Consider the following 12,151-nt stretch of genomic DNA (forward strand, 5'->3'; position numbering starts at 1 on the left):
AATATTCATTTTTCTTTTATTTCTTCCTTATACAAATAACTTGTAAAACATGAATATATGTAGAACATGATTTTTAAAAAATCTCCTTTGTCTGATTGTTGAACCTACTTCCAATGAAAACCTAATGACCCAGACACAAAATGTGTTTTTCCTATAGCTGCCTATGTAAAACAATACATACCTTTCTGCTGTAACACAGTGAATGTAGAGCAAATCCATTAGAAAATGTGTTATGTGTTCACAGGGTCAGGATTTAAAATATTCAGCTGATGCACACTGTTTACTCGATTAAATCTAGGAGACAAAATACTTCTGCTTACAGAGAAATAATTAAGAACTTTATTTTTTAAAAAATGTCCAAGCATGAAATGTGACAAATGTGGAAAAGTAAAAAAAAAAAGAAAACAATTTAGTGGGCATTTTTAGTAGCACTATGGTCAAATATTTTATACCACTAACAACATATTGTAAAAACAGAACAATCTATCAAATAAGATCCTTCAGACATCATGGAATCGGTGTATAAACTTTAGAAGACAGTGTAAGGCTGAAACAATAGTGTAATAGTTTTACACAGATACATAGAGTACATTAGAAATAAATATTCAGTCTTACATTTCCCCATGAAGCATGTGCTCAACCAGAACCGTATACAAAATATAAATAGCTATCAAATACAAAAATAAGCACAAATTTTCTTACAAAGAACTTTTTTTGGAATAATATGAAAAAGGAAGTTCCCCAATTAACTCTCACTCTTTAACTAGCTCTTCATGTGGAAAAAGGTACAGCGTCAAATAGCTTGTAGTAGAAGTGTCAGATTTTGGGTAAAGGGGTTTTCGTTTGTTTACAGACTGTAACTTAAAGAACTTAAAAATACTGTATTATGCAAGAACAATAAAAGGAATTAGATATTAAATATCTCTGTTAAAGCTGTTTGAGATCACTGGCCACTATCACCGATAGGAATTTTCCTATTTGTCTAGATTTGATTTATAAATATGAAATGAATTTTACTTAAAATTGTGTTCCTCTGTTATCTGGTATCCTGATCCTACACAGAGCTACACAATCATTACAAAGACAGCTTACATGAAACTTTGGGCTGCTTAAAGTATGTTGCTTTGGGGTATGAATTAGGTCGGAATAGCATCCAAGAGCATTGATTTCTTCAAATAAATCCCTGAAATGCAGCTAAATGTGTCTGCAACTTCTGCCTCTGAAGACGTTAAACTGCTGCAGCCGTGAGAAGCTCCACCTCAGTCTTCGGCTTCTTCACCGGTCTCTCTGAATCCTCCTCATCCTCTCTCTGTCGTCTAACTGTGTCTGTGTTTGAGCTGCTGATGTTGGGATCAGGGCTGGAATGAACCTGTGTGTCTGATGTGGTACGATCCGAGCAACATGAGGATGTGGGATCGACAGGACGGGAAGCTGCACCTGTAGTACGGACACAAAAAAAAACTCTGATTAGTCAAAGATGTTCATGTTAAGCAGCTCTGTTTAATCCTCTGAATGGGGCACAGATGCAGTATTAAGTCTGTTTAAATGGAAACCTGGTGCATTTTCACCCACTGTGTGAACATATGAAAGAGAGAGAGAGATGTTCTCAGTCTGCTTTCAAGTGAAACCTAGCATTTCAATTATGGAGTGTTTCTCACAGGTTAAATCTGTGCAGTTTGAAACCGAATCAAATAGAAAACAAATCAAAAGTATAAATTTCACTTGGCAAAAGAGACAAATAGGAAAGAAAGCACCTTGCCGCTCAAGACTATTGCTACATATAGTTTCTGCAGCGCTGTTTCTGTATGAATTTGACTTGATTTTTTACTGTGCAAATTGTTGACTGTGACTGAATTCAAACAGTTTAAATATCCCACATGTGAAAGTAGTGTCCTAGGCGAGTTATTTTGCATTATTTGTGTAGTATATAACAAATAAAATGGGTCACGCTATTATAAAATAATCAATGACAAGGTGGTGTGATGTGGAGCAACATGAAGCAGAGTTACTATTGCCACTCTGAAGATGATTATTTTCATATAACAGCATAACCAGAAGTGTTTCATTCCTCTTATACCACAGCAATTTGTTATTAATATTTAAAGAACAAGATGTCATACTTTTTACTTGTTGTTCCTATACTACCCTCACCAGCCTGTCAGAGGTTAATAAGACGAAAAAGCTGCTTGTTACAGAGAAACAGGAAAGAACAAAGTCCTCTGCCCTGAAAACACTGCCGTGGTAGAAATTTTGCTGAATATTACAAAGTGCTGACACTGGAGACTCCTTCCATAAATGTTAAATACATGTCTCCTTACAGAAGACTTTACCATATCAGTGATTATACTTTTTCAGTGATTCTACAATTTCTACAATAACTTTGTTAAATTAGATTATGTGGAGCGTCTGCCTTACCAGTTCCAGTGTAATTTGTTACTATAGAAACAATAATGCATCAGAATGAGTGCATTAATATACAAAAACCTGTGATTTGCCTTGCAGCCAGCACTACTGTCAGAGCTGCTGCTATAGAAAGTTAATCAACACCTTCTGACCAATCAGAATCAAGAATTTAATAGCACTGTGGTATAAGAAAAGATCAGCAGCCTAACCATTGTGTGTTGTGCTGCTGGCTTCACTATCTAACTGGCGGCTGCTGCAGTTGGAAGCTCCTGTAGGAGCAGTGGCTGCTCGGCTGCCCTCCGTGCTCTCCTTCTCAGCCAACATCTGCTCTGTGGAGTCCCTGAACACACACACGTCACACACACACACACGTCACACAAATGTCACACAACACAATGCCAATTGTACAGTCTGGACATTAGCGGTGAAAAGCAATTTTATTAAACAGTGACTGATAGCCACACTCATCATCACACTCTTTAGCTGAGTCCATTTTTGTATTTATGCAAATCAAATGTGCTTATATGTGCAAAAGATGGAAATAAATAAAATACTGTTTGTTCTAAATTAGCATATAAAAACTGGCACACTTGTATTTGTGGGACTTATACGAAGATTGGACAATTTTCTATGCTAAAGGCACCAAGAATACCAAAAATAATTATAGCTCAGAGAAGCTTAGCAAAAGCCAAAGGACCCATTTCATTAGCATAAAATTTCATTAATAAATAAATTAGTTTACTAGCCAAAAGGAAATGAATAAATATTTGTAAAATATTGTATTTATATTTTTACTGCAGCTAAAAGAGTTCTATTTTGCTTTATCTTAATAAAGTTGCCAGTTTAACAAGTACTATAGTAATTTTGTTTGTGGGTGAAATATATACTATAAATATATAAAATAAAATTATTGCATTGAAAAGGAAATGTATTTTATGTACATTACAGAAGGGTGACTTACGTGACACCAGGATGAAGATCAGGTTTTCTCCTCCAGAGTTTTATCTATTGTACACAGAAATAATAACAGCTCAATCTTTAATATATAAAATTCAGCTAACAGATCTAGTACTCTTCTGGACTGGTTTAATATAGTATCTGAAACAAGAGGCACAACTATAATTGTCTCGAACTCACTGTCAGGTTCAGACATGTACATAAGTTTTTTTATTAATTGAAATTGTAACTGCATTTAATAAACTGTTTTACTGCAAAACTAATTACCTAACAAAGTTAACTGTTCTTATAATCTAAACCAAAATTTTCTGTCAAAATACAGTACTGTGCAGAGGTCTTAGGTACCTAGTTATCACAAGCATTTTTATAAACAGAAAATATTGCATTTAAAATATTTAATAGTTACTTTATTTAACTATATATGTATGTATCAAAATATTTACTATATTGAGCAGTAACAATAAAAAAACTGGGGCCTCTGGAGCTGTGAAGCGTCAGCACCATCCACTGTGTCAACATTCCACTCTGAATTTACACTATTGTATCCCAACTATAGAAAGCTTTACAAATTCACCTTATCAGCTTGCACAGAGTTAAAATCAGTTCCATAAACTTCATCCCCTTGCACAAATTCATGTCTTTCCTCCTCAGTCCACACTGGCAGCTGATCTGAAGTGAAAGAGAGTCATTAATAAACTCCTGTGTATAATGCTTCCTGAGTACATCACTGCTCCCAGTCACTTAATACACAATAACAAACACAGTGGAAACAGTGACACTCTAATATAGCTGTCCTGCTTAATGTCTTAAACCATAACTACTTCAGTTCCACAGACATGAAAGTAAGAACATTAGACACTTACCTTTAACAGGCTTGGGGTTAAGCTTCAGTCTTTTTAAAGCTTCTTCTTTATTAAAATTGCATTTTATCAACTCATAGAGAGCCTGTAATACAGACAGTAATCAATGGTTTCAGCAGCAGAGCATTGGGATGGACAGCTTCCTCATATGAGTAGAACATCTGACATTGAGTCACCTCCTCGTTGTCTTTGATTAGAGGCATCTCAGGGACAGCGTCCGCTCCAGTCTGCTCTCCGACTCGCTTGGAAGCTTCAGCTAAAAAATCAACCACCTCGTTTTCTGGCAGCAACTCTGGATTCCACAGAAGCTGATCCTCGTTCTCGTATACTAGGATTGCAAAAAGTGCACAAAGCGATAGGAAAGTTCTGTGATCGAAAAGTACACTGCAAAAAATAATGTCTTAGCAAGTAAAAGTATCCTGAATATAATCAAATTTTAAATGAAACGTTAAATTTAAAATTAAATTTTAAATTAGATATGCTAACGTTTCTATAGGAACAGCTCATTCACAGGCACTTGTATGGTGGATGGATTTTTGCGTAGCTGTTGATATTGTGATGCTTTCTGAGAGAAAACATGTATTTAACATTACTGCAAGGAGTCTCCAGTGTCAGCACTTTGTAACAGGCAGTGATATGTTTATGAGATAAAGATATGAGATAAAGCTGTAATGTTTTCCAACAAGGAAATGTCTTCAGGGTGGAAGGCTTTGTGGTTTCTGATTTATCAGTAGTGCCAAGTTACATTGTCAGTCTTATATATAATGTACATGACAGGAACTAACTTGTTTTGTGGACATTCCACAACAACTTATCTATAAAGTGATAAAAAGTATGACATGACATTGTTTAATTAATTTTAAAAAATGTAATTGTTGGCAAACTGCTGTGGTATAAGAGTAATAAAACGCTATGAAACACGCTGCTCTGTTCTTACGTAATAGATTATAATAAAATGGCTGTCTTGTATTTTCACTTGATAAGATTAATAAAAACGAGGTAAAAATGTTTAGATACACGTTATATAGCCACATAGTAATTTCTAAATAATCTCAAAATGAATGTCAGAATGGTTGAACAGTCTAAGACACTGGACTCGAGGTTCCTTTCCTTCTTGAGATGAATATTACTGTCCATATTCAGCAGGTTTTACTTGCTAAGATGAAAATCATGCAGTTACTCTAAACAGTCTCTCATGATTCTAACTGTTCAATTTAGTATTTGTCCCTTACCTTTTTCATTGTCTTTATATTTGCACAGCTCAGTCGGTGTCTCAGCCTGGTACATTGGCCCAACCTTCACTTCCTGTTTATCCAAAAAAAAAAATCGTAATTAATCTGCGTGATTATACTTAATATTCAGTTATAAGTTTAGGAAGTTTACCTTCTTCCACTCTTCAGATGGAATATAATCTTCATCCTCAGATTCGTCAGCATCAGCTATGAGTCAAAAATGGCCATTTAAACAGTATAGCGTTAGATAGAAGCCTGATGTGTATTTACTTCAGGAAATCAAATGAACTGAACTAAACATACCATCAGAGTAGCTGCATGGTTCAGAGCAGAGGAGCTGAGCGGTGCCGTGTGTCCTGCTGTGGTCAGGAGACTCCTCGCTGGACGATCTCTGGTCCTCGTCCTCTCTGTCCTCCTTACATAAGCAAGCACACAGAAGAGGAAAACTAGTGACAACCTTCACATTGGTACATGACGTCAAAATGCTTCATTAGGTTCTGTTTTTCCATTTTTTATTTATTTTTATTAACCTTGTTTGTGTTCCCATGGGCACTTCTGCTCTGATCGTTCTCTGAAACATCCTGTTCTTCAGGTCCTTCATCCTCCGAATCTGCCGAGTCTGCTGCACCGTACCCATACATTTTTAAGAGCTCATGAAGGGGCATCTCTCCTTCCTGAAACAAACGATGTACATACAGGAGGAAGGCAAATACTCAGATGAGAATGATTTCATATAAAAAACTTGTAGGATTATTACATATGGGGAACACTTTACATTAAGGTTCCCTTGACTAACATTATTTGCTGCATTAGTTTACACTAACAAATGTTAAACTTTAACATTACTGAAGTAATGCTGAAGTAATAAACATGTGATTTATATTTACTGAGTAGACACACACTTGTTTTATTTTACTCTAAATCTCATTTCTGATTTAGGGCTTTAAGTTGTGTTGATTTATAATAGAGAAGCGTTAAAATATATTTAAGCAGCAGAATGACTCGTCACAGTCCCAGAAACAGCAAAAAAAAAAAAAAAAAAACAGGTTGTTGAAATATCTATTGAAATATATGAGTGGCTCAGAAGTGTGAAATGACTACAGCCATTCTAAGAGCAATAGCCATCCAGTTAAAGTTAATTTAAAAAAAAAAAAAAAGCATAAATAACCCCTTAATCCTGGTCTAATCACTGTAACTTTCTTTAAGCATTACAGAAGATCCACCCTTCAAGGTTCATGGTCATATTTCCCGCTCAAAACTGCAGAACCAGTCAAACACAAAGAGTCTACATTACAATCAGATTCAGAGTCACATCTATTAAAAGCTGTAACTCACTCGAGTGAGGTCATCTATCTCAGCGCTGAAGTTGGTCTCTCCTTGCAGCATCTCCTCTTCCTCCATCGTCTGCTCATCGTCAAAGTCATGGACCAGCATGTCTGCAGTGGGCTCGAAATCCCTATCCTCATCCTCCACGCCTGAAACACAGCCAGGTTCAACAGGACGCTTTCTGGTTTTGGATGACATACCATATAAAATATCTATCTGTTACTAATTATTTAGCCTAATTAGTAATGAATTAAAGTGTTTATTATTAGATCATTCAAAACAGAAGTGAATTTAGTCATCAAGGTAAAACATGGACTTTAGTAGGACTACATGACTGTGACTTTAAAATCTTAATGAAGTAGTATAAAATTATTTGGCTGATTATTGTAAATAATATGGATTGTTGATCGTTACCTTTGGTATTTGCTCCACTTATGGAGAGCTGGAAAAGCATAAACCCAAAAACGTTATTTTTCCTTTCACAGAAAAAGAAGCAGCACTTTAGCTATAACCTCTAAACAAATTGCTGATAAAGCACAGATAATGTGTCTTTCAGTAATCTGCATTATTAAATGTGAGGCCCCATTTAAACAACATTGAGATACATTCCCGTGCACTAGGTGGTGCCAATCACTCACTTTGTTAATACTCACTTTATTAGTACTACTTTATTAGTTAGCTACTTGATATTAACATGGGGAAAGTTACACATCCTCAATGATGGGTTAAGCGCATGCTCAAGTCAATTTTCTGCATGTGCAATTCAGATTACGCTAATTACCTGTTCAGAGGTTGCTAGATTTTTCTTGAGTGGAAGGAGACAGTATTTTTAAAAAGCATCTAGATCAGTGCCTTTACACACAAAAAAAAATTTGAAGAAGGAAATAAAGTTTTTTTTCTTTGCTGTCAAATGTAATTTAGAATGATGTAACATAAAAGCATAAATGTCATAAATCAAGGGTATTATATCATAAATAAAGGGGCAGTGGTGTAAGAGGAATAAAACAATTCAAGGTGTTATTGGGAAAATACTCAACTTCGGGGTGGTGACAGACGCATTTCATCTGGTAATTCAATACATTTTAAATCATAAACATTTTTACATCATAAACATTATCCATACGTAATACACTATGCTACACTATATGGTAAAAGTATGTGTACACGTGACCATCACACCCATTTGTTGAACATCCCATTCCAGATTTACTTAAACCCCAAGTCCCCCGTAAAAATAACCTCCACTCTTCTGGGAAGGCTTTCCACTAGAGTTTGGAACGTGTCTGTGGGGATTTGTGCTCATTCAGCCACAAGAGCATTAGTGAGGTCACGCGCTGATGTTGGGTGAGGAGGTCTGGGGTTCAGTCAGTGTTCCAGTTCATCCCAAAGTTCATCAGTGGGCTTGAGGTCAGGGCTCAGTGCAGGACACTCGAGTTCTTATACATGAACCTCGGTTTGTGCACAAGGACACTGTCACGGTGGAGCAGGTTTAGGCCCCTTATAGGTGTGTTAGGTAAGATTAGTCTTTTTTTTTTTTTACCGAAAATTATAGGTTTCTATCAGTTAGGTGAGTTTGACATTGGAATGATTTCCACCAATAGTCATGAAGCTTCGCCAACAGGATCTACAGTTCTCAGCGACAGTTCTCACTTTTACTAAGGCCACAGCTTAATCCATTGCTTGTTTTTCATGTTCTACATATCTACTAGGTTATTTTTACAAGAAAGGAATTAAAAAAAAATCAACTACTGCACCTTTAACAGTAATTGCACAGCACCTAAATACATCCTACACAATTGTGTGCTTCCAACACACACAGTGTAGGTGCTACAAAAAAAAATTATAAAAATAAAAACCCTCCGACCTGCTTATGTGGCTTGCAAAACAATGTTATAATTATTCTAATGAACGCAAAAATGCAAATCACGTCTGAAATTGCCCAATTAAAGCATGAATCTTTCAGACCTTCAACCCCAACGCTGATCAGAAACATGGCACGCTGAATATAATGCAGTGAAAGAGAATATTTACCTCAGCTGCAGGACTAATGAATGACTGAGCATGTTGTTTATCAACACACTGCTCTATAGCGCCGAAATAGCTCAGTTGGGAGAGCGTTAGACTGAAGATCTAAAGGTCCCTGGTTCGATCCCGGGTTTCGGCAGCTGAAGGTGGACGTTTTATATTTTAAACACGAGCATAATTAAAGTCCAACGTTCAACCTGCTCTCTAGAGAAGGTTTTATATCAGTATAACGACTGTGTGTCTGTAAATTATAATATATCCAAACCAGGGAAATGGTCTGATGTCGTTATTATGAATAAGGCACGTTTAGCTTTCAGATAGCGGAGAAGATTGCTTAGATTAGATTAGACTAGATTAGAATGCGGTCTAATCCCAAATGGCTCTTAGTGCACTACATAGGGAGAAATGAAATAACTCCATGTGCAACATGAAAACGTTTGGGATTCAATCCTGAGAATAAACTAGCTGTGACTGTAAACAGACGCCATGTATTTCATGCATCAACACTGACTAGTGACCTGAAGCGGAATCACAATCAGAAATAATCCACTAACACAAATTCTAATTTGCTTTCAGACATAACCAGCTAGATAACACTGATTCATTTTCTTAACCGGTGTTTAATTTTCTGTGTAATATTTTGCATGGCTACGGTTACAGTAACCGAAGCTAGCGGCTAACGCTAGCCACATCCAAGCATGCAGAGAACATCCTAACGCTCATGGTTTTTAGCTTTAAAACTATTATTTACAGCTAAATAAATTACATTAAAATGAGAGTGAATTAAATTACATATCCACTGCAACAGGTTCGACACAACCTGCTCATTTGCCCGCTATCTACAGTTAGCCAGGTAACCCTAGCTCTCTTATTCAGTATTAGCGGGTTTTTTTAAACCTAACGCTGCATACTAATCTAACAGATAGTATTCTATACTCGTGCACGCGCACCCGTTAGCGTTCACTGTTAGCACTACTTCAGCGTACTATTTAGTACAGTAGTAGTGATAGTGTTTTATAAGCGCTACCTGGCTAACTAGGGGGAAAAGTTTGCTAGGAAAGCTAACCAACTGAGTACGCTTGCATTAGAAGTGGAAGTATATTAACTCAGAGATAAACAAACAACTCAGAAAGCCCTTGCTGTTGTGAATCACTGAGAACCGGCAGTTTTGTAGGTCTATTTGCTTTGTAAGTGTTTATTTATAAGCGTGATTTCTTTCTTACCTCCGCCATTATTGATTATTGTGTGAACCTGTGAAAGCAGCAGCAGCGCGCGGGATAGACTAATTATTCAATATAAAAGTCCGCGTCAACAAAATAAAATAATAATAATAAAAAAAGACTAATAAATGCTTCTGAACAAAACCAACACTCATTCATAACAAAAGAAATGGTGCTTTGTATCTTCTGTTGTTTAAACCTGCGGTAAACGTCTTGTCATGTATTATATTGTAACACACGTTCTTCAGAAACTAGGCTGTGATTTACAGAGACCAAACCCAGATTGACATTTAGTACAATAATTACCTGTAAACTTTAATAATAATAATTATTATTATTATTAGTAGTAGTAGTAGTAATAATAATAATAATAATAATAATAATAGTAATAATAAAGATAATAATAAAGATGGTTAACACTAGACCTGAAATTTACAAGTAACATTGGACATAGGTTAGAAATTAACAGGTGACGTTGGATTAATTTATTGATGTTCAAATTAATAGCTAACACGAACAATAAAATTAGTCATTTGTTCCTCCATCTTCAGGAAGCACTTTATCCTGGTCACAGTGGATCTGGCACCAATCCTGAGAGCACTGGGTAGGAAGAAGGAATACACCCTGGATATGACACCCTCATTCACTCCACTCAGATCCACACTCAGGATCATTATAAATCTTTCTGGATGACCATCATAATACTGCAGTTCATCAGAAGTAAGATGACTGAAGAACCAGGAGACCAAGAGCCAAAAGAGATGATTTATTGCATGCACGAAGACAACCTGGGCGTTCTATAGTCTAAATAAAAATTGGACACAGCATTTATACTGATATGTTCGTGCAAGAAGACCATTTGCATTCGGGTCCATAAGTATTTGGACAGTGACACAATTTTTCTAATTTTGCCTCTGTAAACCACAACAATTGATTTGAATCAAGATGTGATTGAAGTGTAGACTTTCAGATTTAATTCAAGGGGTTTAACAAAAATATTGCATTAACCTTTTAGGATTTACAGTTATCTTTTAGAGAGTCCCTCCATTTTCACAGACACAGAAGTAATTGGACAAACTAACGGTCATAAATATAAGGATTGTTTTTAATACTTGGAGGCAAATCCTTTGCAGTCAATGACTGCCTGAAGTCTGGAACCCATAGACATCACCAAATGCTGAGTTTCCTCTCCTGGGATGCTTTGCCAGGCCTTTACTGCAGCCACCTTTAGTTACTGCTGTTTGTGGGTCTTTCTGCCTTCAGTCTTTTCTTCAGTAAGTGAAAAGTATGCTCAATTTGGTTGAGGTCAGGTGACTCAGCTATTCAAGAACATTCCATTTCTTTGCCTTAAGAAGCTCTTGGGTTGCTTTCACAGTATGCTTTGGGTAATTATCCATCTGTATTGTGAAGTGCAGTTTTGCAGCATTTGACTGAGTAAGAAGTATAGCTCTATACACTTCAGAATTCATCCTGCTACTTTTATCGGCAGTCACATCATCAATGAATACCAGTGACCCAGTTCCACTGGCAGCCATACATGCTCATGCCATAACACTGCCTCCACATGTTCCTTTAGATTGTGAACCCTTCCTTTCCTTCTCCATGCTCTTCTCTTCATTCTGGTACAAGCTTTTTAGATGTTTTCTAGCAAAGTATAATTTGGCTTTTCTGTTTTTGATTGTTACCAGTGGTTTGCATCTTGAGGTAAACCATCTGTGTTACATTAATGTAGTTGTCTCTCTTGATTGTAGACCTTGACAATGATACGCATACCTCCTTCAGAGTATTCTTAACCTGGCTAGATGTTGTGAAGGTGTTTTTCTGGAAAGAATTCTGCCATCATCCATTTTAGCCTTTCATTTTTTGTTTTTTCAGCCTAATGATGATCTCCTTCACTTGCATCGACACATCTGTGGACTGTATATTGAGAGTTCCCATGAACAGCTACCAAATGCAAATTCAATTCTTGGAATCAACTCCAGACCTTTTATCTCTTTAATTTGTCATGAAATAATGAGGAAACAGGCCACACCTGGCCATGAAACTGCTTATCTGTCAATTGTCTAATTGCTTTTGAAAAAATGGAGGGACTATGTACAGACTGGCTGTAATTCATAAATGGTTAATG

General features: G+C 36.4%; 1 protein-coding gene and 1 non-coding gene across 4 annotated transcripts; one reads left to right on the forward strand and one right to left on the reverse strand.

The window, feature by feature from the left end:
• Positions 1–316: 316 nt before the first annotated feature.
• Positions 317–10,129, reverse strand: mier1a (mesoderm induction early response 1a, transcriptional regulator). 3 transcript variants are annotated; one of them, XM_053232106.1, is made up of 14 exons: positions 10,027–10,050; positions 7,560–7,583; positions 7,193–7,220; positions 6,788–6,927; positions 5,983–6,126; positions 5,756–5,864; positions 5,604–5,659; positions 5,453–5,525; positions 4,397–4,548; positions 4,224–4,305; positions 3,935–4,029; positions 3,365–3,408; positions 2,613–2,743; positions 317–1,437 (listed from the first exon to the last, which is right to left on the reverse strand). In XM_053232106.1, exons 1-14 carry the CDS (start codon positions 10,033–10,035, stop codon positions 1,229–1,231), a joined length of 1,296 nt encoding a protein of 431 aa, XP_053088081.1. In that variant the 5' UTR covers positions 10,036–10,050; the 3' UTR covers positions 317–1,228. The 3 variants fall into 3 exon arrangements, with proteins under 3 accessions (XP_053088081.1, XP_053088080.1, XP_026789453.3); XM_053232105.1 differs by having other exon boundaries at positions 5,756–5,867; XM_026933652.3 differs by lacking the exon at positions 7,560–7,583 and having other exon boundaries at positions 5,756–5,867; positions 10,027–10,129.
• trnaf-gaa (transfer RNA phenylalanine (anticodon GAA)) lies at positions 8,870–8,942 on the forward strand. Its single transcript has one exon. It is a non-coding gene; the product is annotated as a tRNA-Phe (tRNA).
• Positions 10,130–12,151: the final 2,022 nt, after the last annotated feature.

The sequence above is a fragment of the Pangasianodon hypophthalmus genome, chromosome 2, assembly GCF_027358585.1.
Source record: "Pangasianodon hypophthalmus isolate fPanHyp1 chromosome 2, fPanHyp1.pri, whole genome shotgun sequence".
NCBI classification, from domain to species: domain Eukaryota; kingdom Metazoa; phylum Chordata; class Actinopteri; order Siluriformes; family Pangasiidae; genus Pangasianodon; species Pangasianodon hypophthalmus.

Coding starts and splice junctions, on each gene's coding strand:
- mier1a (XM_053232105.1), bottom strand. Junction 6,928..7,192: donor AAGTGGAGCAAATACCAAAG/GTAACGATCAAC, acceptor GCTGTGTTTCAG/GCGTGGAGGATGAGGATAGG. Junction 3,409..3,934: donor ACTCTGTGCAAGCTGATAAG/GTGAATTTGTAA, acceptor TGTGTACAATAG/ATAAAACTCTGGAGGAGAAA.